The sequence below is a fragment of the Podarcis erhardii genome (genome assembly GCF_964252035.2).
Source record: "Podarcis erhardii genome assembly, chromosome: 2".
Classification (NCBI taxonomy): domain Eukaryota; kingdom Metazoa; phylum Chordata; class Lepidosauria; order Squamata; family Lacertidae; genus Podarcis; species Podarcis erhardii.
Genome location: NC_138498.1, coordinates 19,148,746 through 19,173,887, shown reverse-complemented (window position 1 = coordinate 19,173,887; position 25,142 = coordinate 19,148,746). Strand labels below are relative to the sequence as shown.

Below are 25,142 nucleotides of genomic sequence, written 5' to 3'. Positions count from 1 at the left end.
CAGTTAACTTATTAAACCTCACCATAATTTCATAATTATCTGTCTATGTACAGTGGTACCTTGGGTTACATACGTTTCAGGTTACATATGCTTCAGGTTACAGACTCCACTAACCCAGAAATATTACCTCGGGTTAAGAACTTTGCTTCAGGATGAGAACAGAAATCGTGCGGCAGCGGCACAGCAGCTGCAGGAGGCCCCATTAGCTAAAGTGGTCTTCAGGTTAAGAACAGTTTCAGGTTAAGAGCGGACCTCTGGAACGAATTAAGTACGTAACCAGAGGTACCACTGTATTTCTAATAGTATAACCAAATCAGTAATTTTGGATAGAACTGTAAAAACTACTCTGAAAATTTATTATTCCAAAAATGAAACCTTCATCTGGTCGTAAATATTAAGATTATACCAGCAAGAATGAGTCTTTCTGTCAAAAAAAGAGATTTAAATCAAGTCTTGCTGACTAGTGATTTAAATTGATTTGATTTAAATCAAATCCACCCTGTTTGAAACCCGATGAAATAAATAGTTTCAAAGTTGGCATAGCAATGGTAGGAATACACAGTGAGAGATGCATCACACAGCAACCCTATAAAAGAGAAAATGCTGTCATTTCTTTCAGCTCTCTCCAGCCCCGCCCCATATCACAACCTGGTCCCATCCATTCACAAGTGCTGTCTCAACTCATCCCATTCTCAGTGTTTTTCAAAAGGCGACACAACGCATTAAAGCGCAACCCTGCTACTCTGCAACTCTCCTATCTCTTCCTCATTCCTCATTCGCCTGTCTAGTTTGACAGGATCTCAGGCGGGTATGACTTAGAGTAGGTGGATGGCATGCAAAGAAACCGTAGAAGCTAGTGGAGGGTTGAAACTAAAGAGTGTGTGTCTCTCAGGTCTTGTTTGAACAAAGCGGGTTCACCTTCATGGGGAGCACGTGTTGCGGTGGGGGCAACCATGACATCCCCTGTTGCTGGGCAGGTTTAGTATGAATGGACACGAATTTGATAGGGCACCTCCAATTGTTGCTGGAGAGATGCTGCAAAATTGTTTGATTGGTGGGGTTGTTATTTATTCCCTGTGCGCAGCGTTTAGCTTTCTCTTTTCGCTGCGCACATCGGATTACCCGCCCACCCTCCTTATATTTAGGGTTTGTTTGTGGTGACCTAGCTATGCCTGTCATGGGGTCGTCTGCTTTGGAGCAAGGGCCTGGTAGGAATTTTTATTATTTGTCTGATTGGCTGGTGCCATTTGGTTTTTTGCCTACAGTGGTACCTCAGGTTAAGTACTTAATTCGTTCCGGAGGCCCGTACTTAACCTGAAACTGTTCTTAATCTGAAGCACCACTTTAGCTAATGGGGCCTCCTGCTGCTGCCGCGCCGCTGGAGCACGATTTCTCTTCTCATCCTGAAGCAAAGTTCTTAACCTGAAGCACTATTTCTGGGTTAGCGGAGTCTGTAACCTGAAGCGTATGTAACCTGAAGCGTATGTAACCCAAGGTACCACTGTACTGCGTAGCAAATTGTCACAACTTGTAAGGTTGCGGTTGGAAAAGTAAAGGGACCCCTGACCATTAGGTCCAGTCGTGGCCGACTCTGGGGTTGCAGCGCTCATCTCACTTCATTGGCCGAGGAAGCTGGCGTACAGCTTCCGGGTCATGTGGCCAGCATGACTATGCCGCTTCTGGCGAACCAGAGCAGTGCACGGAAACGCCGTTTACCTTCCTGCCAGAGCGGTACCTATTTATCTACTTGCACTTTGACGTGCTTTCGAACTGCTAGGTTGGCAGGAGCAGGGATCGAGCAACGGGAGCTCACCCCGTTGCGGGGATTCGAATTGCTGACCTTCTGATCAGCAAGTCCTAGGCTCTGTGGTTTATATCTAATATAGATTTCCTCTATTACATTTATTTTCATTCTCAATCCACTGATCATAATTCATATCCTGCCCGCAATTTTGTTGGCCTGTAGTTTAGAAGTGGCTTAGTCGTGTTGGCCACATGACCCGGAAGCTGTACGCCGGCTCCCTCAGCCAATAAAGCGAGATGAGCGCCGCAACCTCAGAGTCAGTCACAACTGGATCTAATGGTAAGGGGTCCCTTTACATTTACCTTTATATTAGATACACAGTTGTACCTCAGAAGTCGAAAGGAATCTGTTCCAGAAGTCCGTTCAACTTCCAAAACATTCAAAAAACAAAGCGCAGCTTCAGATTGGCTGCAGGAAGCTCCTGCCGCAAACTGGAAGCTGTGGAAACACCATCAGACATTTGGCTTCCAAAAGAATGTACGAAAACTGGAAAAATCACTTCCAGTTTCCAATTGTTCGGGAGCCAGAATGTTCGACTTCCAAGGCGTTTGGGAGCTGAGGTACAACTGTACTTTGACATGTAATGCAGCAGAATATTGGTGGAAATAAAAACACCACAGAGGTAAGGATGGAAAATCACCTTGTTCATTTTGTAAGAGAAACGTATAGTGGTACCTTGAGTTCTCAAACGCCTTGGTTGCAAAATGCCGAAAACCCGGAAGTGAATGTTCCGGTTTTTGAACGTTTCTCGGAATCCGAATGTCTGATGTGGCTGTCAGCTATTGTTTCTGGGACACCTGCACCAATGAGAAGCTGCGCCTTGATTTTCGAACAATTCGGAAGTCAAACAGACTTCCAGAACGGATTAAGTTTGGCGCTTTTTGAGTTTTTGTTTTGGAGGCTTTTTTGGTTAATCTGTTTTTGTGACTGTGTGGAACCCAGTTCGATGACTGATTGATTGATTGTGTGACTGCAGAAATAGATAAAAGCGACCTCCCCCCATTCAATCAATGACTATCATCAGTGCGGGTCAGAAAAAATAATAATTTTAATTCTAATTTTCATCATCTACAATACTGTCTTATTTATTTTATAGTACATTGATTATTGCTTTAATTTTATTCATTAACGATCTCGTTAGATAGTAAAATTCATGTTGGATTGCTGTTTAAGGGGTTCCTTTTAAAAGTCTGGAATGGATTAATTTGTTTTCCATTATTTTCTATGGGAAAGCGCACCTTGGTTTTGGAACAGACTTCCGGAACAGATTAAGTTTGAGAACCATGGTATCACTGAATTGAATTTGTAGTTAGTGTTTTAAGTTTTCAAAATGGAATAAAACTAATTATAAAAAAGGAAAAGGAAAAATCCCTGGGAAAAGGAGAAATTCCTGGGAGATAAGTCAGGCTGGCTGCCCCGCTACACAATACAAACAGGTTTGAAGCTGTTCAAGTCGAGGGCAGAAACGAGTTCACCGGTTTGTGATTTCAAGCTAACTGGTGGTGTAAACAAACTCTCGCTTTCCCACCCACACAAAGCAAAGACACTCAACTTTTTGTTGGTTGACTGGCAGGGTGGCAATTCTTTTGTTTGCTTTTTTAATAGAGACACTGAGAACAGAGCTAACACTATGCAAAAGCCCTCCTTTTTCTCAATAGCAGCAGCCAAGGAACTTGACAGGACAACAAAGGAATGGCTTAAAAGCAAGGCCGATAGCCAGCTATCTTCTTGCCCAACTTACTCTTACTCTCCCTATAGCTTTGCTGCTTTCCAACCATGGCTTAAGATAAAAAGGAAGGCGAACTAGCAGAGACTTCGCTTCACAGTACAGCTCTCATGAACCATTTACTACCCTGGCAACACTGGAAAAATGAGAAAGATAGAAAAGAAGCACTTACCATGATAAAGGTCAGGATTTTCTCCTGCATATCAACAGGGAGGTTGAACCTTGGATTCAGCAGCTTCACGAGTCTGTCTTTGCAGAAATCCCTTCTCACAGCCAGAGCCTGGAAACTTGGGCCACAGTTCTGCATGCACATGTCAATGAGCTGCAAAGAGAAAGAGAGAGAGATTCTCCCCATCATGGCCATTACTGCAATACGCTCTACGTGAGGCTATCTTTGAAGGTGACCCGGAAACTACAACTAATCCAGAAAGTGGCAGCTAGACTGGTGTCAGCAAGTGGCCGCCGAGACCACATAACACCAGTCCTGAAAGACCTACATTGGCTCCCAGTATGTTTCCGAGCACAATTCGAAGTGTTGGTGCTGACCTTTAAAGCCCTAAACGGCCTCGGTCCAGTATACCTGAAGGAGCATCTCCATCCCCATCTTTCATTTTTTTTTTTAAAATAATTTTTATTAAGGTTTTCCAAATTAAAACAAATTAAATCCAATTTATAAACTTTTTCCAATAACTAGGACTTCCCCTCCCCACCCCCTCATGTATTCCAAATCTTCCAAATAAACAATTAGGTTCAACAAATTCTTATCCCCAAATTGCAATCATCCTCCATTACCCATTTTAGCGTAATTCCCATCCCCCTAGGATCGATCTATTCCCTTCCACGAGTTTCCCCCTTTCAAACATAATACAAAAAAAAAAACAACAACATAGAATTAAATAATAATTTTACAACCTTTGGATTCCAACTTTCCCTCCCCTTTTTCCCTGTTACGTTCCTCCTAGCCCTCCATCTCTAATATCTTCCTGGAGTTCCCACATTGCGTTAAACCCACATCCCTCTGATTCTTTGCCAGTCTTATTAATTGCGAATGTCCAATCATTAAATTACGAATGTCCAATCCTAAAAGAAGTCTAACGAGAAGAGGGTCCATTTCTTCTATCCAGATTTTTATATCCAGGAGTAGAAACTCCAATTTTAAATCCATAAGCTTGTCAAATCTGGATATCCCAAATATCCCCTTTCCCATTTCTGTCCAGTTCTTGTTATTTCCTTATTCTTGTCGGCCATTCTCCTCCTTTTTGTTTCTCTGTTCTCCCACAGAAATGTTCTTTCTCCAAAAGTTTCTAATATCCCTGCAGAGGCTTGTTGTTCAGGAACAAAACATTACATCATGATCCTTTCATTTTCCAACAAATAGTTCCATTGTTTCCTGTAGTGTGTAGACCTCTGTAGACAAAATAGTGTTCCATTTCTGCAGTTTCCCAGGAGATTAAAAGTTCTATTCAACTGCACAAGTTTCCTGACAAAAACACATGCAATATCCCTCAGCTCCTCTAGATGGATTCCCGTAACAAAGTTCCCTTCCAAAGCCCATCCACCAGTCCAAATAGCTTGTTTATCCTTATTTGAACAATTTGAAACAATTTATACCCAACTTATATCAGATGTAACCGGCAAAGTCCATAACCAAGTCTCTGTTACATTCTTCCGTTTTGACAGCTCCTTGACAGCTGTCAAAACCTGTCAAAACCTCCGTTACTCTTCTCCAGGCATTTTCACGAATCGCTCCAGGGATTCCGGGGGGGGGGGGGTGTTGCTTTTTAATACAAATTCCACTTTTCTCCTCCGGCTCAATCTTATAGATTTCCCTCGCGAAGTTGCTAATTCGGTGAAATAAGGTTACTCTCGATCTTAGTTATCCATTCCTTTGTTTTGGCTCTTCTACAATTTCGGGGGGGGCTGACTTCCTTTTTTCCACCTCCCCCGTTCGCTCCAAATTTTAAAAATTTGTCCCCTTTTTTTAGTCCATATTCCAATTACTCACGGGTTCTTCTTTTAGATCCAAATTTTCAATAGAAGAAGTCAGCGCTCTCCGCCGGATGGCATGCGGCTGCGCTCGGCAGGGATAGCAGAGAACTCAAGCACCACGCTTCTCCCCGGCACCCGATCCGGAGCCTTTAAAAAGGCTCCTTCACGAGTCGGGAGGGCGCTAACGGTGCCAGCCGAGTCTCCATGTCCACGGCCTCCTCTGGCCGTGGTTTTTAAGGGTCCCCGCATCGCCGGTGCGGTAGGACCCAGCCCCTGCCGAGCAGACTCCCTCCGGAGCTCAGAGGGAGTCCGCCATTCGGCGATGGCGCCAACCCGGAAGTCTCCATCCCCATCTTTCAGCCCGGAAGCTGAGGTCCAGCTCTGAGGGCCTTCTGGCAGTTCCCTCACTGCGAGAAGTGAGGCTACAGGGAACCAGGCAGAGGGCCTTTTTGGTAGTGGCACCCTCCCTGTGGAACACCCTCGCATTTGATGTCAAGGAGATAAATAACTATTTGACTTTTAGAAGACATCTGAAGGCGGCCCTGTTTAGGGAAGTTTTTAATGTTTGATGATTTATCACTTTTAAATTACAGCCATACCCAGGGATAAATGTGCTTCAAGTTAAATATTTTCGGGTTGTGCTCTGCGGTGACCCAGAGGTAACGGAGCGCGTTACTTCTGGGTTTCGCCACGTGCGCATGTGCAGACAGTAAAAATGATGCCATGCGCATGCACGGAAGCAGTGAAACACGACCCGCGTGGACATGGGTTGCGTTCGCTTAAGGATGCAAACGGGATCCGGAATGGATCCCATTCGCATCCCGAGGTACCACTGTATTATTATTAATATTCTGTTGGGAGCCATCCAGAGTGGCTGGGGAAACCCATCCAGACGGGCGAGTATAAATAATATATTATTATTATTATTATTATTATTATTATTATTATTATTACACATCAGGCCTCTGAGCACTCTCATCCTGGTCCCATCTGTACCACACATTTAAAGCTGTTTCACACTACTTTCAATGATAATGACTCTCCCCAAAGACTCATAGGAGCTGTCCTTTCGTTAAGGGTGCTGAGAGAGCAGACACCCTAGCCCTGTCACAGACTTACAGTACCCAGGGTGCTTTAACAGCCAATCACCTTTCCCAGGGAATTCTGGGAATTGTAGTTCTGTGAGGGCAGCATTCGCAATTTGCCAGGTGTCAGGCGCATTTTGCACCTGGTTATAAGCCACTTGTGACCAAGTGAAGATTCTTGGGGCGAAGCTATTACTGTTTAATGTGGTTGGATGTGGCTTTAAATATACAGTGTGGTGCAAGGAGCCTGAGAGCTGTCAAATTTAGCAGCCTAGCTAAATAGTGATCATTCCGATTCTTCAGTTATGGCAGTTGCCCAAATCTAGTACCAATATTACAATATTGCAAAGCTAGGACAAACAGAAACACAAAGAGAGTGATCTACATCTACATTGAAGTGCCAATAAATATTTCAAAGTGGATTCACTGTAGTAAAAGCTTGAGATATAGGAGCATTGGGCACACGCCAACCACTTAGGCTTAACTGAAAACAGAATTTTAACAACTATTTTTGTTGTTGTTTAGTCGTTTAGTCATGTCCGACTCTTCGTGACCCCATGGACCAGAGCACGCCAGGCACTCCTGTCTTCCACTGCCTCCCGCAGTTTGGTCAAATTCATGCTGGTAGCTTCGAGAACACTGTCCAACCATCTCGTCCTCTGTCGTCCTCTTCTCCTTGTGCCCTCCATCTTTCCCAACATCAGGGTCTTTTCCAGGGAGTCTTCTCTTCTAAGTTAACTGCTAACTAAGTTAACCTAGGCTTAACTGAAAACAGCATTTTTAAAACTGTTTTAAAAAGCAGCTTCCCCTCAGTGTACGCAGGATCTTGGGAGAAGAAATGTGCAAGGATGGCAGGAGAAAACACTACTCACAGGATACAGAACTTCCACTTTTTTTAAAAAAAAGAGGGGGGGAATGGGGAGGGGGGTATACTGCCATTTGAGAAACCAAGCAACCCACATCTGCCAAAAAGCCTTGGCTTGAATGGGGCCTTTTAAAAACCAAAGTGCATGAAAGACATGTTAATCAGCTCACCCCATTGCCCGCAGAGAGCGCTTCAAAGAGATATTGTGCACTTAAGACAGTCTTATTTAAATTATGCGAAGGAATTAAGAACAAAACTCCGATTAGTGCCTTTTCCCTAGACAAGCGAGGGCTAAACAGCTAAGCTATGATTTTGAGGAGAGCTAATGCAGTTAATGGGCCAGATCTTGAACTCAATTAGATCGGTGCAACCCTGTCATTGATTTCAATGAGTTATATCAACTAGGCAAAGCATCTGAATGGAGTTGTGTGTGTGTGTGTGTGTGTGTGTGTGTCCCATTTGTGAACTAACTGGTGAAAGTTACTTCCAACAGGAACAATTATTTTGATTGCAGAACAGGACTGCAATTAGGTCTTCAACCGAGTTGGAACCACTGTTAAATTCACAGAAAATGTAAACTTTCATCGGGCACATTCAACGACCTTTTCGGAAGCTGGCTGGCTGCCTAATGGCAGAGGCCTTCTTCCTGGAATGGAGTGAGCAGATCAGCAGCATGCTGTGGAACAAGCCTACTGAAAGCTAACTACACTCGTTTGCATTTTTAAAGCCAAGATTGGTACGCCCATCATGCAGAGAAAGCTGCAGGATGGATCCAAAATGTGGGGACCCCACAAGCGTAATTATCCGACAGCTCATTTCTATGTAAAGACCTCCACTTGTTGGACCACAGGTTTCCTCAGCCCCAACCAGCATGACAAGGATAACAACACTATAGTCCAACAACATCTAGACAGCTTCATATTGGCTACCCCTCCTCTGGGGGACACGGGTGGCGCTGTGGTCTAAACCACTGGGCTTGCCGCTCAGAAGGTCGGCAATTCGAATCCCCGCAACGGGGTGAGCTCCCGTTGCTCGGTCCCAGCTCCTGCCAACCTAGCAGTTCGAAAGCACGTCAAAGTGCAAGTAGATAAATAGGTACCACTCCAGCGGGAAGGTAAACGGCGTTTCCATGCGCTGCACTGGTTCGCCAGAAGTGGCTTAGTCATGCTGGCCACATGACCTGGAAGCTGTACACCGGCTCCCTCGGCCAATAAAGTTAGATGAGCGCCGCAACCCCAGAGTCGTCTGCGACTGGACTTTACCTTTACCTCTCCTCTAGAAACTCAGGTATATAAGCTAGCTGCCAAATGACTCCTCATTCCAAGATTACAGTCATCAAAACAGAATGTCTAGTTGCCATTTTGGGGCAAGACGGCTCTAAAGTCTTATTTTTCAAATGATGGGTTGACTGTGACTGATTCTCTATTAAACATCTGGCTAGTTCAGATGACAACCTTGAGCTCGGTTAAGAACTTTGAGGACTTAAAGAAGAAAAGTCGCTTGATCCAGGGACAGTCTGCATATATATTGGCCTATTCCAACCTCTTTTTCAGAATGGTGAGATGGATTATTCATAATGTGAGAATATTATTCACAACTGTGAACAGGGCAGTTGGATGGGGGAAGTGAAAACAAGCGACAACAATTAGCTATAACGTTCACTGCTCCTACTCAGGCTGCACAGGGAAAAAAGCAATTTGGTTCCTGAAATTCATTTTGATTGTGCAGATAAAATATAACAGAATTCTACAGGATGTGGTATTAGTGTGTGAAAACAGTCAAGATTCAAGGATCCCCAGATGGTGAAGATGTCAGGCACCATCCTGGCACTCAGGCACCTCCACTTGGTCTCAAGTGGCTGATAAAAAGGTAAAGGGACCCCTGACCATTAGGTCCAGTCGTGACCGACTCTGGGGTTGCAGCACTCATCTCGCTTTATTGGCCGAGGGAGCCGGCGTACAGCTTCCGGGTCATGTGGCCAGCATGACTAAGCTGTTTCTGGCGAACCAGAGCAGCGCACGGAAACGCCGTTTACCTTCCCGCCAGAGCGGTACCTATTTATCTACTTGCACAATGCACCTGGCGCCTGGCTAATTTCGAACAGGGATCAGAAGGCTCTCAGCAATCATCATCCCCAGATGTACAATAAACAAGAAGCTATTTTCAAGTGTGTATGGAGGCTGCCATGGGATACGGATGAAGAGCTAGTTCCTCAGAGAAGGGCTTCAGAGGTCACACCAGCACCATAAACCTGGTCTTCGGATAGATCATTTTGATGTGAGGATGAAAGCATGGCAATAATTAATTAATTAATTAATAATCAATTAATAATTAATTAATTAATAATTAATTAATTATACCTCACCCAACTGGCTGGCTTTCCCCAGCCACTCTGAGCGGCTCCCAGCAGAATATTAAAAACACAACAAAACATCACACATTAAAAACTTCCCTAAACAGGACTGCCTTCAGATGTCTTCTAAAAGTCAGATAGTTGTTTATTTCCTTGACATCTGATGGGAGGGCGTTCCACAAGGCGGGTGCCACTACCGAGAAGGCCCTCTGCCTGGTTCCCTGTAGCCTCACTTCTCGCAGTGAGGGAATCGTCAGAAGGCTCTCGGAGCTGGACTTCAGTGTCTAGGCTGAATGATGGGGGTGGAGACGCTCCTTCAGGTATAATGTGAATTACACATTCACGTTACTGTACTGTCCTACACACTGAATGGCTTTGTGAAGAAAAGGTCCCCTGAGCAAGGGGGCAGGTGCCTCGGGTGGCAAATACTGAGGGGAGGGGAGCAGTCAGAGCTGTGTGTGCCACACAGACTGCTGTGCACTCCCCTAAGCTAGTTTGCAGTTGCCAGGTGCAACAGAAGACCAGCGTCCAAGTGAGATTCAACTGCCATCATGGCCGATGGTCAGTGGTGTTGTGAGTTCGAATCCAAGAACATTCAGCGGAGGCCCACTAGTCCCCCCCCACTCCTGCCACTGATGACCGAATAGCAAACTGAGTCATTTATTCCAAAGTTGCAGCACTTGTTTCCTGGGTTGCAACCACCAGTCTTTAAAATAAATAAACAAATAAACCCCTGTTTTCTTTAGCACCATAAAGGTTCTTTCAGGAACACCTTGCACAGTTCTTTTTTTAAAAAAAAAAATGGTGCAGTTTCTGTGCCCCAGGCAAGGCAGGGGTTTAGAGGGATGGAGCTTATGGGAAGGAAGCAGAGTCTTTAAATGTGCAACCCAGTTGTTGAAACCTTGGGAAACACGGCAAACATTCAGCAAAGAGCATTTTGCCCGCAGGTCAAATTGCAAAAGGAAATTAAGGTTGCACCATCAAGATTTGCAGACGCTAGAAGCAGCCTCCTGGGCCACCGCGGTCTAACAATCTGCACTAAGGCAGGAGCGAAAAGGATCTGCACAACTCTGGTAGACCCTGAACCCTGAGGTCTGTTTACAGGTTTCACCAAAGAAGTCAATTCTACAGCTTCCTAGGGATATGCTCTTCTATTGGCCAACTGTACTGTGCCATCCCCTTTTCTAATTAGTATTTCACAGAAAATACAGGAGGTCCAGCGTACGGAAAAGACAATATACAGAGCTGATGTGCGGGGAGTTTTTAAATGAACACATAAACACATATAAAGATGAGAGAGAACAAGGTTTCAGTCATATGACCTATCCCATTCCTGCCTAATGGACCAAGAGTAGGGCTAAGCTTAACAAATCAAGCAAAATTATTATTATTATTATTATTATTATTATTATTATTATTATTATTATTATTATTATTATTTGTACCCTGCTCATCTGACTGCATTGACCCAGCCACTCTGGGTGGCTTCCAACATATATAGAAACATGCTAATACAGTGGAACCTCAGTTTTTGAAAATAATCCCTTCCAAAAAGTTAGAAAACCAAAAACTCAAAACGGCAGCCGAGTGGCATATTCGGCTTCTGAAAATCGTTCAAAAACCGAAGCAGTTACTTCTGGGTTTTTGGCATTCAAAAGCCGGAATGTTTGACTTCCGAAACGATCAAAAACCAAGGTTCCACTGTATATGAAACCTTCAAAAGCTTCAGATGTCTTCTAAAGGTTAAAAACTTAAACCCTATCCATTTCAATCTGGGGAAAACGAAGCAGGCTTAGAGTCTATAAACTTCTGGTCATTAAAAAGAGGGTAGTGTGTGTGGCTAACTGAAAGATGTTTTCCCCACACCTAGACTTGCAGTTATGGGCCCCACTTTATATGCAGCTGTTCCCCAGAGTGGAATGCATTTGTGGGATTTACAAGGTGACTTAATCTGCTATCCCACCCATGTCCTACAACAGAAAGCCCTGGTAATTCTGCTGGGCCTACTACTCAGTAATTATGGAGATTGTACAACGTCTCTTGGGAAAGTCGCAACAGTACTGATACCCGGATCTCTGAAATCAGATCTGTGTGGGCAGATGAATAACTCCTGCAGATCGTCTTCGTGAAGACCAGCAGTTCCCTGGCCCTTCAATTAGCTCTTGCATTTCCACCATGCAGATGTCACACAAACCCCACTGGCCAAAGTCCAGGGAACTATTAAGGCTCTTGTAAACCTGGCAGGTTGTTTTATCGACACACGAAACCAGGAGCTTCTCATAAAAACAGGTTTGACACACCCAGAGTCGATTAATACAAAACGAGGTTAACTATTAAGCAGCTGCCTTGTGGCCTAAAAGCTGTATTCCTTCTTACGTTGTCTAAAAGAGATATTTCTCGACTGAGTAGCTCTTGCATCTATACTGTATAAAACAGATCCTGGACCTTGGGAACTGTAAAACTCCATCCAAGAAGGGGTTTACTAAATGTATACATATTAAGCTATCTGCACATACATCCAGTGTTTGACGTTCTCCAGGTGCTTGGCTAATTTTGCTACTGGCACGGGTTCAACTACACGGAGATTTCTGGGTGCCAGGTTGGAGTTTAAAAACCTCTGCCTTTGTGCATAGTTAATACCATTTCCTTTTTAAAAAAACTTTATTCCAAAATTGAAAAAGAATTACAAACATCAAATTCAAAATCAATATTTGTTTTGTAACATAAACCTATTACATAATGGACTAGATTAAAATATACCAACTTGCTATAGACTTCCCTTTGCTATATATAAGGTAAAGGTAAAGGGACCCCTGACCGTTAGGGCCAGTCGGGGCCGGCTCTGGGATTGCGGTACTCATCTCGCTTTATTGGCCGAGGGAGCCGGCGTACAGCTTCCGGGTCATGTGGCCAGCATGACTAAGCCGCTTCTGGCAAACCAGAGCAGCGCACGGAAACGCCGTTTACCTTCCCGCCGGAGCGGTACCTATTTATCTACTTGTACTTTGACGTGCTTTCGAACTGCTAGGTTGGCAGGAGCAGGGACCGAGGAATGGGAGCTCACCCCGTCATGGGGATTCGAACAGCCGACCTTCTGATCAGCAAGTCCTAGGCTCTGTGGTTTAACCCACAGCGCCACCCGTGTCCCTTGCTATATATAAATGCAACACAATTAGAAATATTATATTAGAAATTTTTATAAATTCCCCTATACCCCTCACTGCCCTTCACCCATGTGTGATCTCAATATTTTTTTAACTTCTTCCATCTTGTTGTGTTGTTGTAGTTTTAATAATTATTCAGTTTATTCTTTTATTATTTCCTTGCTTACCCCTGCACGTTTTACACATTATCTATTAATATTCCAGTTCCGGAACTGTATTTTTTCATGTATTCCTTCACTCCATCCCACTCTGTTAAATATTCTCCGATTGTGGAAATGGAAATGGTATTAACTATAAGAATAAGAATACAGTGGTACCTCAGGTTACATACGCTTCAGGTTACAGACTCCGCTAACCTAGAAATATTACCTCGGGTTAAGTACTTTGCTCCAGGATGAGAACAGAAATCGTGCTCCAGCGGCACAGTGGCAGCAGGAGGCCCCATTAGCTAAAGTGGTGCTTCAGGTTAAGAACAGTTTCAGGTTAAGCACGGACCTCCGGAACGAATGAAGTACTTAACCTGAGGTACCACTGTAATTCCATTTCCATTTCCACTGTGTGCGTTTCTCCTTCTTGCATACTGGGACAAGTGAACTGTTGTGAGAGTAAGCTACAATCAAGCAATGTAGTCGAGATCATACAGAACTGTAGCATTGAACAACGGTGGAGCAAGTTGATTAGGTGCCTGGAGTGGGGCCAGCCAGGGCCAGTCGGGGCAGGACGCTCTGTGGGGCCTCCGAGGAGTCTGCCTGCCTCCTCCCACTCAGGTGCCCTACAGCTGGGGGGAGGCAGCGGGCAGACCGTTTGAGGCAGCATTGAGCCTAGAGCACCCAAGCCACCGTGTTACTCCCAGAAAAGATGCATGGCTCGGGCATGCTGCAGGCCCCATCTTGAGTGCCACCCAGCTTTTTGTCAACCCCATCAGTGGTGACACCCGGGGTGGCCTGCCCCCACAGCACCCCCCCCTTTCCTCCGCCCCTGGCATTGAAAGGAACCCTGAGGATCATCTACTACAACCCCCTGGTGAATAGATATTCCGGTTGTGGCAACCATAACCCTGATTTAAGGTGCCATTTGGCACCTAACTTATATATCTGAGTTTCTAAGACCGCCTATAACTACTACTTATTCATTTTTGTTGTGGTTACACTGCCTTTTATTTCAAGGAAAATGTTAGAGGTATCGGCTGGTTGCTCAAGAGCAATCAGGCAATATGCTTCAATAGTCTGTTCTAAAGCTTTCTTATTAGAGGTAAAAACCTTTAGAATGCAGAGCGCCTCTATTCCGTGTCTTGCTCATTCACTGACAGAATCTGAGAGTGGGCGGTGCTTAGATCTTCCCCAGCAGAGCAGTTTCTTGACCCCCAGTCTGCGCCTCCCCTCTCTGTGCGGAAGCCTACTGCGCAAGGATGGCTTGGGTAACGGAGGACCTCTCTCCTCCCTGCTTTGCTCAGGCAAGGTGTCCTGGCATCGCCTTGCCTCCTCCGAGCCCTGCATCTCCTCTCCACTAGAGGCGTGGCTATTCTCCTCCGCTGAGGAGGTGCTGCTTCCCACGATCTTTTGGGGCTTTCTGTAATCCATCCGGCTTTTCCCCTCTCGCCCCTGAGCCGATGGCAGTTCCCTGACAGAAAAAGACCAAGGTGGTTCCAGTAGGTGCCAGGAACCACCACCAGAGAAGAAACTTTCATTGTTTCGACCACTGGTCAGTGGAGAGAGACTTTCTGTTCCTCATCAGGAAATGGCTTTTCCACCTGCCTTGCCCCAACTAGCCTTTCCCAGACTATGACTTTGAGAGCAGCAGCAGCAGGAGGAGGAAAGAGAGAAGTTCAGGGATATATATGCAGCGGTACCTTGGTTCTCAAACATAATCCGTTCCGGAAGTCCGTTCGACTTCCAAAACGTTTGAAAACCAAGGTGTGGCAGCTGCCAGCCGCATTGGATGTTCAGCTTCTGAAAAACGTTTGGAAACAGGAACACTTATTTCTGAGTTTTCGGCGTTCGGGAGCCGAAATGTTTGAGTACCAAGGCGTTCGAGAACCAAGGTTCCACTGTATATATTTTATAAGCTGTGCTTCTTTGTTTCTCAATTTGACTCTTTTACATGGTTTTGTATGTTTTATTTTATGCATTGTGATTTGCTGTTACTGGTAATTCTTTATTGTGGCTGAACTTGCTGATGTTTAATTTTACCATTTACTATTAGATTCTGATGGATTGTTGAATGTTGCTTTGTTTGATATAAATTGTTTATTTTAAAGTTATTGTGACTTTTACATTGGATCAGATTGTTGCAATTAATGTTTGATGTTTTATTATGATTTTATGTCTTGGAAACAGCCAAGAGTGGCTTGGGAAACCCAGCCAGATGGCCGGCGTATAAATGAAATATGATTATTATTAATTACCATTATTATATACAGTGGTGCCTCACAAGACAAAATTAATCCGTTCCGTGAGGCTCTTCGTATAGCGGGTTTTTCGTCTTGCGAAGCAAGCCCATTGACAGCTTAGCGGATTAGCACTATTAGCGGTTTAGCGGCTTTTAGCGGATTGGCTGATAAGCGGCTTATCAGCGGATCAGCTGATAAGCGGCTTAGCGGCTTAGGAAAAGGGGGGGGAAAGTGGGGGAAACCCACAGGAACTCGCAAGACATTTCGTCTTGCGAAGCAAGCCCATAGGGAAATTCGTTTTGCGAAGAGCCTCCAAAACGGAAAACCCTTTCGTCTAGCGGGTTTTCCTTCTTGCGAGGCGTTCGTCTTGCGGGGCACCACTGTATTCATACAGGAACAGAATTTCTGACACCAATCTGCTTTTCTTGCACACATCGTGCAGTATAGGAAGGGATGTGGATTACAGTTTCGCATCAAGTTTCACCACCAACAGCCTTGCCTAAAGGCAGATCAGACCCTACAGGGCTATAAAACTTCCATTCTTTACTTCTGGGCATAGAGGCTGCAACCCGTTAGGCAGCTTGGGAGGCCTGTAAAATACTGAGCATTTTATGTTTTCTCTCCCAAGGGCACCCTCATCTGGCTTGCAGCCTAACCTTCCCCCAACCTGGCTGGAACCCCTCCAGGTCAGGTGAGCACTGAAACATTTGGTTGGCAAATCGCTCTGCCACCAGAACAGGCTGCTGTCCACAAACCTTCGGAGCCCTACGGGAACTCCTGCCGCACTCAGAAGGCTTGCAGATAGCTGCCTGAAGCCTGGAGAGCGAGAGGGGTAGGTACACACTGACCCCTCTCGCTCTCCAGGCTTCAGTGAAAGCCTGCATTCGCTCCATAGGACGCACACACATTTCCCCTTCATTTTTGGAGGGGGAAAAGTGCGTCCTATAAAGTGAAAAATACGGTACAGTGGTGCCTCACAAGACAAAAATAATTTGTTCCGCGAGTCTCTTCATCTAGAGGTTTTCTCGTCTTGCAGAGCACGGCCATTAGCGGCTTAGCGGATTAGTGCTATTAGCGGCTTAGCGGCTATTAGTGGCTTAGCGGCTTAGAAAAAGGAAAAAAAAGGGGGGAACTTGCAATAACTCGCAAGACGTTTTCGTCTTGCAAAGCAAGCCCATAGGGAAATTTGCGAAGCGCCTCAAAAAACGGAAAACCCTATCGTCTAGCGAGTTTTTCTTCTTGCGAGGCATTCGTCTTGCGGGGCACCACTGTATCTCCTCAGACTTCATCCTCTGTTTTCAGCTGGCCTCCAGATTCCTGGCTTTGACAGATCCACAAATAAAAAAGCTTGGAGCAGAGCGGGAGAAGAAAATACTTCTAGCTGTTTGTGTTAGCTGCCAATATTCTTTCCCATAAGCAAACGGAATCCATTTGCAGTAGGTCAGGGATGTTATCTGCAACTCCTGTAGCAACAGGAACATATGCATGGCGACGCCTCTCCCCACAACAGCAACAAAAAAACTTGAACGGCGGAGAAACCTTAAGTTTGCAGAACGAATTAATAGATAAAACACCTCAAAGCCCGGTGTCCTGTTATCACAGCTTTTCCGACTGACTGGAACAGAGAACGCTCAGCTCCCAGGGATGGTAAACAGAAATGAAATGAAAAATCTGACACAAAACCTGCATGCCAAGTGGAAACCCGAGCTGTTTCTGCTTGGCAAACACACACACCAAGGAACCAAAGTATGCAATACTGCGTGACTCAGGGTTGCGAAGGAGCGAGGGGGGGGTGCATGCCGGAAACAAGTATTCCAGCAACTTTTGATCTATCCCCAACCCAGGGTGTCAGCCCCGGGGCAACCTAGCTGATGCCTGGCCAAAGTCGGTCACCTATCAACCTAATTTATCTGCTCACCTCTGCTGCTAATGGCCTTGCGCAACAAGATACAGGAAGCAACTCAGAATATGCAAACAGCAATCGCAGTCATGCATGCATGACAATCAGCCTATGCTGTAGAAGGTGCTTAAGCACAGAATACACAGGGGAACTGTCTACTCTCCCGGAAGGCTAACAGACATATCCTGTTTACACCTATATTGGTTTTTATATTCCACACAACCAAAAGCTAAGGTGATAATGTGGATTCTGGGCTAGGGCCCAGCATCAGGCTTTCTGAACTTGTTTTTCCTTCTTCTTTACTTTGTATTTTATTTAATAATAATAATAATAATAATAATAATAATAATAATAATTTATTATTTATACCCCGCCCTTCTGGCTGGATTTCCTCAGCCATTCTGGGCGGCTTCCAACAAAATAATAAAATGCAATAGTCTATTAAACATTAAAAGCTTCCCTAAACAGGGCTGCTTTCAGATGTCTTCTAAAAGTTTGGTACAGTGGTACCTTGGGTTACAGACGCTTCAGGTTACAGACGCTTCAGATTACAGACTCCGCTAACGCAGAAATAGTACCTCGGGTTAAGAACTTTGCTTCAGGATGAGAACAGAAATTGCGCAGCGGCGGCATGCCAGCAGCAGGAAGCCCCATTAGCTAAAGTGGTACCTCAGGTTAAGAACAGTTTCAGGTTAAGAACAGACCTCCAGAACGAATTAAGTTCTTAACCCAAGGTACCACTGTAGTTGTTTTTCTCTTTGACATCTGGTGGGAGGGCGTTCCACAGGGCACCGGGTGCCACTACTGAGAAGGCCCTCTGCCTGGTTCCCTGTAACTTGGCTTCTCGCAGTGAGGGAACCGCGAGAAGGCCCTCGGCGCTGGATTTCAATGTCCAGGCAGAATCCTGCCTTTTTTTATCATGGATCCGAAGGCAACATAGAATTGTAAGAGTTGGAAGGGACCCAAGGGTCATCTAGTCCAACCCCCTGCAATGCAGGAATCTCAGCAAAAGCATCCATGACAGATGGCCGTCCAACCTCTGCTTTAAAACTCCAAGAAAGGAAAGTCCAGAACCTCCTGAGGGAGACTGTTCCACCATCAAACAGCTCTTACTGTCAAAAAGCTTTTCCATATATGTTCAGTCAGAATCTCCTTTCTTGTAACTTGAAGGCATTGGTTCGAGACCTACCCTCCAGAGCAGGAGAAAACAAGCTTGTTCCCTCTTCCATGTGATAGCCCTTGAGATAGCTGGAGATGGTTATCATATCTCCTCTTTTCCAGGCTAAATATACCCATCTCCTTCAAGCATTCCTCATAAGGCTTGGTTTCCAGACCCCTGAACATCTTGGTCGCCCTCCTCTGTACACGTTCCAGCTTAACATCCTTCTTAAATTGTGGTGCCCAGAACTGGGCACAGTATTCCAAGTGTGGTCAGACCGAGGCAGAATAGAGTGGTGCTATTACATGTTGTTTCCATGCAGTCTCCCAGCCAGGTCCTGACCAGATCCAGACCTGCTTAGCTTCAGCAGGGTGTTGGTCTCATGTTCCTGCAGACCATTCTCTAGTCTGCACCAAGACAGCGAATGAGCAAGACCCAGCTCATATGGACTCTTCATGCCTTGAAGTCTCCACTCCACAACAGCTCTGGATACAATAAATCTGCTAGTCTTTACAATAGCAGAATATTATTTGGGGATGATGACAGGACATCACATATTTCATGATTGACCATGCTGGACTGTACTGATGGGAGACTTTTAGCAGGGTAGATGAATCTGTAGCATCTCCACACAGGGATGCAACTTGAATAAAACATTGTGGAAGCCCAGGTAAACCCTGCCCCTCATAATTGATCACAAGATGCAGTGTACATACCCCATTTGAATGGAAATGCCCACCAACTTTGTTTGGACTCGACCCCTCAAATATTTTATTTTGGGGGCTGAAGCCCGCAAGGCTGCTGGGAGTTGGCTCCAATATCTCCACTTAATTTTGAGGTGCCAGCTACCATGGAGTCAAAAAAATTGTCAATGGAGTTTTCTCTACATTTTCTCATCAGATAAAACATCTTAACAGACCTCTGTTGACTTTAACACAAAGAACAGTTCATAGGTGATGCACTGGCTACTTCAACAGAGGAGGGACATGGGTGGCACTGTGGTCAAAACCATGGAGCCTCTTGGGCTTGCCGATCGGAAGGTTGGTGGTTCGAATCCCCTCAATGGGGTGAGCTCCCATTGCTCTGTCCCAGCTCCTGCCAACCTAGCAGTTCAAAAGCACGCCTGTGCAAGTAGATAAATAGGTACCACTGTGGCGGGAAGGTAAACGGCGTTTCTGTGTGCTCTGGTTTCCATCATGGTGTCCTGCTGCACCAGAAGTAGTTTAGTCATGCTGGCCACATGACCCAGAAAGCTGTCTGTGGACAAACACCGGCTCCCTCAGCCTGAAAGCGAGATGAGCGCCGCAAACCTATAGTCGCCTTTGATTGGACTTAACCGTCCAGGGGTCCTTTACCTTTACCTTTTTACTTCAACAGACTGAATTAAATCATAGAATCATAGCATTGGAAGGGACCCTGAGGGTCATTTAGTCCAACCCCCTGCTACACAGGAATATGCAGCTGCCCCAAACAGGTATTGAACCTGCGACCTTGATATTATTAACACCATGCTCTAAGCAGCTGAGCTCTGCTGAAACATGCATCCTCTATCACTCAGATCCACAATATCAACACAGAGGGAAAACAGGATAAAAAGCTCTGTGGAACTAGAATGAGACCCAGCCCAGAACCTTTTCAGCAAACCTTTACATGCTTTCAGAATGGTTTCAAGTTAAATAGGAACATGGCTGCAAAATAAGGGGAGAGGTATTCATTCAGAACCATACTCAATTCATCCTGTCTCTGACGTTCTGCGACTTCTGGATAAAGAACCTGAACACCAAAACTTTGGGGCGATTCATATTTATGCAGCTTAACTCGTAACAGAGCACTGTGAATCACCTGTTTGCCCTAATGACTTCCTAGCTTATGGTGATAATGTTTTTGCAAAACGAATTCCACAAATTCCACAGCAGCAGCATAATACACCGTGACCAACAAGGTAACTCTGTGTACAAGAACTGCCAAGTCACTTTTGCACTGCCTGACGTTTGGAAACAAAACAAAAACAAAAAGGAGTCACACATTTCTGCTTGTTACAAGCCCTGGAAATATTAAGTTATGTAAGTTTTAACCAATGGACTGCTTCCTATAGCACCAAACAGTCTAACCCATATCACCATTTGACATCACTGACCTAGATTTGATCCTGGGCAGAAATGGGAGGTCAACATACCCACAAGCAATGTGATTCTGGGTCAGAACAATGATCCATCTAAACTGGAAGCGCTTCTGACCATCCAAGAAGTCATAACCAACATCTGACAGGGACAGGCATCTCCTGTTACAGTGGTGCCTCGCAAGACGAAAAGAATCCATTCCACGAGTCTCTTCGTCTAGCGGTTTTTTCGTCTTGTGAAGCAAGCCCATTGACAGCTTAGCGGATTAGCGCTGTTAGCGGTTTAGCGGCTTTTAGCGGCTTTTAGCGGCTTTTAGCAGCTTATCGGCTTAGCGGATAAGCAGATAAGCAGTTTAGCGGCTTAGAGAAAGGGGGGGAGGGGAAAAAACCCGCAGGAACTCACAAGACATTTTCGTCTTGCAAAGCAAGCCCATAGGAAATTCGTTTTGCGAAGCACCTCCAAAACAGAAAAGGCTTTCGTCTAGCGGGTTTTCCGTCTTGCGAGGCATTCGTCTTGCGGGGCACCACTGTATTTGTTGCCCGTGGCTGGTAACACACAGGTTGCGGTGTTAGTTTGCACCTCCCAATATTCCCATTTCTCCAAAACATTCCATTAATCCTTTAGAAATCCCACGCCATTTCCTTATAACACCCTGGGGGCAATCGATGGTGTAAGTTAACTACCAATTGTATAACTAAGCTTATCCTTTAGCTCATCATAAAATGCTCTAACTGCTTCAATAAATAATCCTGAGTTGTATTTTGAAAGGGAGATACTGTTTCCTACTCATTCTTTCCGTGCCAACTGTCTCCATTCTCTTTTACATTAGTTAACCAAGCCCTCTCTCTGCTTAATCCTCTTATTTCCGGGGGGGGGGGGGGATGCTGTTCTTGATTTTTTTTAGTTGCCCTTTCATTCCTTTTTGAGGTGGGGCAACCAGGAAGACATACAGTTGTTCATGTGATAGCATTTACGATGTCTACTGTTTCATTTTAATCCCCTTCTCATTAAGCCTCTGTCACAACTCATTTTTCTTCAACACAAGACTGCAGATAAGCAAGTACACATTGTGACTTGGCTCAAACACGTGCTCTCTCTCTCTCTCCAAAAGCTTATTCCATGATACATTTGTGAACCTTTATTTCACCACAAGACTCTTTGCTGTTGTTTCCAAAGCCTCTCTTGAATGGCAAACCACAAACAGAGATCTATGCAACTCCAAAGTTTGTCAATCAAAATAAAAGACAGTATCTCGCTTGCTCTGATTGAGTGACCTTTCTTTTGTGATCTCAACACCTCTCCCCCTACCTCTGGCTAGAAGCCCTCAGTGTTTGTGTATGGTTAAGAACATTTGCCACAAAGGACTTTATTTTGCACTAATGAATATGGAATCGCATATTCCACTTTGTAAAAGCGGAAAATGCCGTTGGAATAACTCAACACTGAACAAGATGCTACTCTTTCCCTTCTTAACCAGTCTGTGTTAATTCAAAAAGGAAAACCAAGAAGCAATTTTCTGAGTAACATGCTAAACACCATTTTATGAGGCGCCTGTGGGTAATGATGTGAGTTATGAGGACTGCCCATGGCTGAGAGGCCTTCCCCTGTCCAGCAACCATGTAGTGTGGGAGATTCAGGTCCCAAACTAGACCCAACACCACCTGCCCAGGTTACAATGAAGCAGTGCTCACACCTTAGAAGGGGTGGTGGTGGTGCCTGGTTTATAAACTTATAAACGCCATCTCCAACTCCTCAAAAGATTCCATCAACTACGTCTCCGAAAAATTTTACACATCACTTGGGAAGACAGGCAAACTAATGCCAGTGTACTGGAAGAAGCAAAGATCACCAGCGTCGAAGCAATGATTCTTCAACATCAACTTTGTTGGACTGGTGATGTTGTGCGGATGCCTGATCATCGTCTTCCGAAACAACTGCTCTATTCCAAACTTAAAAGGAAAGTGTAATGCTGGTGGTCAACAAAAGAGGTTTAAAGGCTCTCTCAAGGCAAATCTAAAAAAAAAAAAAAATGTAGCATAAACACCGACAACTGGGAAACACTGGCCTGTGAGCACTCCAATTGGAGAACAGACTTACCAAAGGTGTCATGGGCTTTGAAGATGCTAAAACTCAGGACACAAGGGAGAAACGTGCCAAGATGAAGGCACACTTGGCAAACCCTGACCGTGATCAACTCCTGCCCGGAAACCTATGTCCCCACTGTGGAAGGACGTGTGGATCCAGAATTGGCCTCCAGAGTCGCTTACAGACTCACTGTTAAGACTGTGTTCATGGAAGACAATCTTACTTGGCTATGAGTGATCACCAAGGAAGAAGGAGGAGGAGGAGGAGGCCCCTGGTAGAACCCAAGTGGGGCACAGAAGATGAGCAAAAACTTATGTCCAAATGCCATTGCTTGTCTTCTTCATAATATTGGCTCAATCCTCCCCCCCTCCCCGGCAAGCCCTGAAGGTGGAAAGCAGAGGTTAATCTGTTGGACAATCTCCAACGGTGAAGAACAATTGACCTCTGTCCATAAAGAATAGTGCTCAGAAACCCCAGACAAGGATCCAGACAAGGATCCAGATGACATTCACCTAAACATGACCCAGAAAATGAGCACCGCCTTCCCCCGAAGTTCATGTTTGGTGTGTCAGGAAAATTGTTGCTGTTGTTTAGTAAAATGTTCTGCTCAAACAGGTTCCTCCCTGGGCTGTGATCCAGAGAAATCCAATGTGTCCCCTTCTGTGTTTAGCAGACTCATTTTTATGAGGATCAAGAATATCATACTTACGGAGAGCGTCAGACGAATCTCAACATGGTTGCAGTTTTTGGAAAGCTTTTTCCTTAGTGCTCTGATCGCATTCTTGGGTCTGCAATTAAAAGAAAGGAAACCAGATAAAAGCAATGACTTAACACGCCGTTTGCCCTGCGACACCAACCAGAGAGATAAAGACTGCAGCCACTGTTTGCGTGGAAGAAAATCCAGATAAAACTGAAATAATGCACTGTATTTCAGCAGAGGCAAGATTACTGTCTTCGTGACAGGTGGGCTGTGTGCAGAGATACCCTGCAAAGTGTGAACAGATGGATGTTCAGAATCTGAAAGTCTTGGTCACCAAGAATCTAGGGTGGTAGGCAGGTTTTTCTCACATTTCCTAGAGGGTAAAAAGATAAAGGTAAAGGGACCCTTGACCATTAGGTCCAGTCGTGACCGACTCTGGGGTTGTGGTGCTCATCTCGCTTTATTGGCCAAGGGAGCCGGTGTACAGCTTCTGGGTCATGTGGCCAGCATGACTAAGCTGCTTCTGGCAAACCAGAGCAGCGCAATGAAACGCTGTTTCCCTTCCCACCGGAGCGGTACCTATTTACTTGCACTTTCGAACTGCTAGGTTGGCAGGAGCTGGGACAGAGCAACAGGAGCTCACCCCGTCGCAGGGATTTGAACCGCCGACCTTCTGATTGGCAAGTCCTAGGCTCTGTGGTTTAACCCACAGCGCCACCCGTGTCCCTAGAGGGTACCTAATTGCAATGCTTTACCGTATTTTTCGCCCTATAGGATGCAGCGGCCTATAGGATGCACCTAGTTTTTTTGGGGGAAAATAAAGGGGAAAAAATTTATCCCCCCCCCCAGCCGCGGATATCTGCCCGAAGCGTGGGGCGCTCTGCTTCAGCGCGACCTGCGCTCCATACAGCAGGCTGCTATCCGCAGCCTAGGGAGCCCTGCGGGAACTCCCGCAGGGCTCCCTAAGCTGCGGATGTCTGCCTAAAGCGTGGGGAGGCGCACCAACCCCTCTTGCTCTCCATGCTTCAGCGAAAGCCTGCATTCGCCCCATAATAATAATAATAATAATAATTTATTATTTATACCCCGCCCATCTGGCTGGGCCTCCCCAGCCACTCAGGGCGGCTTCCATAGAAAGCAAAAATACAGTAAAATATCACACGTTAAAAACTTCCCTGAACAGGGCTGCCTTAAGATGTCTTCTGAATGTCAGGTAGTTGTTTATCGCTTTGACGTCTGCTGGGAGGGCGTTCCACAGGGCGGGCGCCACCACCGAGAAGGCCCTCTGCCTGGTTCCCTGTAGCTTTGCTTCTCGCAATGAGGGAACCGCCAGAAGGCCCTCAGTGCTGGACCTCAGCGTCCGGGCAGAATGATGGGATGCACACAGATTTCCCTTTCATTTTTGGAGGCGGAAAAGTGCATCCTATAGGGTGAAAAATACGGTATTTTTCTCTAGAAACACGAAAAACCACCATGTGGTCTGGTTGGATTATGGGCAGGGTAGACATAAAACCAAGTACAGTGGTACCTCAGGTTACAGACGCTTCAGTTCACGTGTTTTCAGGTTGTGCACCGCGCTGAACCCAAAAGTACCAGAAAGGGTTACTTCCAGGTTTCGGCGCTCGCGCATGTGCATAAGCACTAAATCGCGCTTTGCACATACACAGAAGCGCCAAATTGCAACCTGCACGTGCGCAGATGTGGCGCTGCGGGTTGTTAACATGCCTCCCACACGGATCATGTTTGCAACCTGAGGTTCCACTATAATTAATTAATTAACTCCATCCCACTTATATGGGAGAA

The 25,142-nt window shown here is 45.4% G+C and overlaps 1 protein-coding gene across 1 annotated transcript in view; it reads right to left on the bottom strand.

Moving 5' to 3' along the window:
- Positions 1 to 25,142, bottom strand: part of TOM1L1 (target of myb1 like 1 membrane trafficking protein) — a 64,989-nt gene that overhangs the window by 29,826 nt on the left and 10,021 nt on the right. The window contains exons 3-4 of the mRNA XM_081849672.1: positions 23,349 to 23,427; positions 3,703 to 3,852 (exon numbers count right to left, since the gene is read on the bottom strand). Coding sequence (XP_081705798.1) covers positions 3,703 to 3,852; positions 23,349 to 23,427 — 229 coding nt within the window. The remainder of the gene's footprint in view (positions 1 to 3,702; positions 3,853 to 23,348; positions 23,428 to 25,142) is intronic.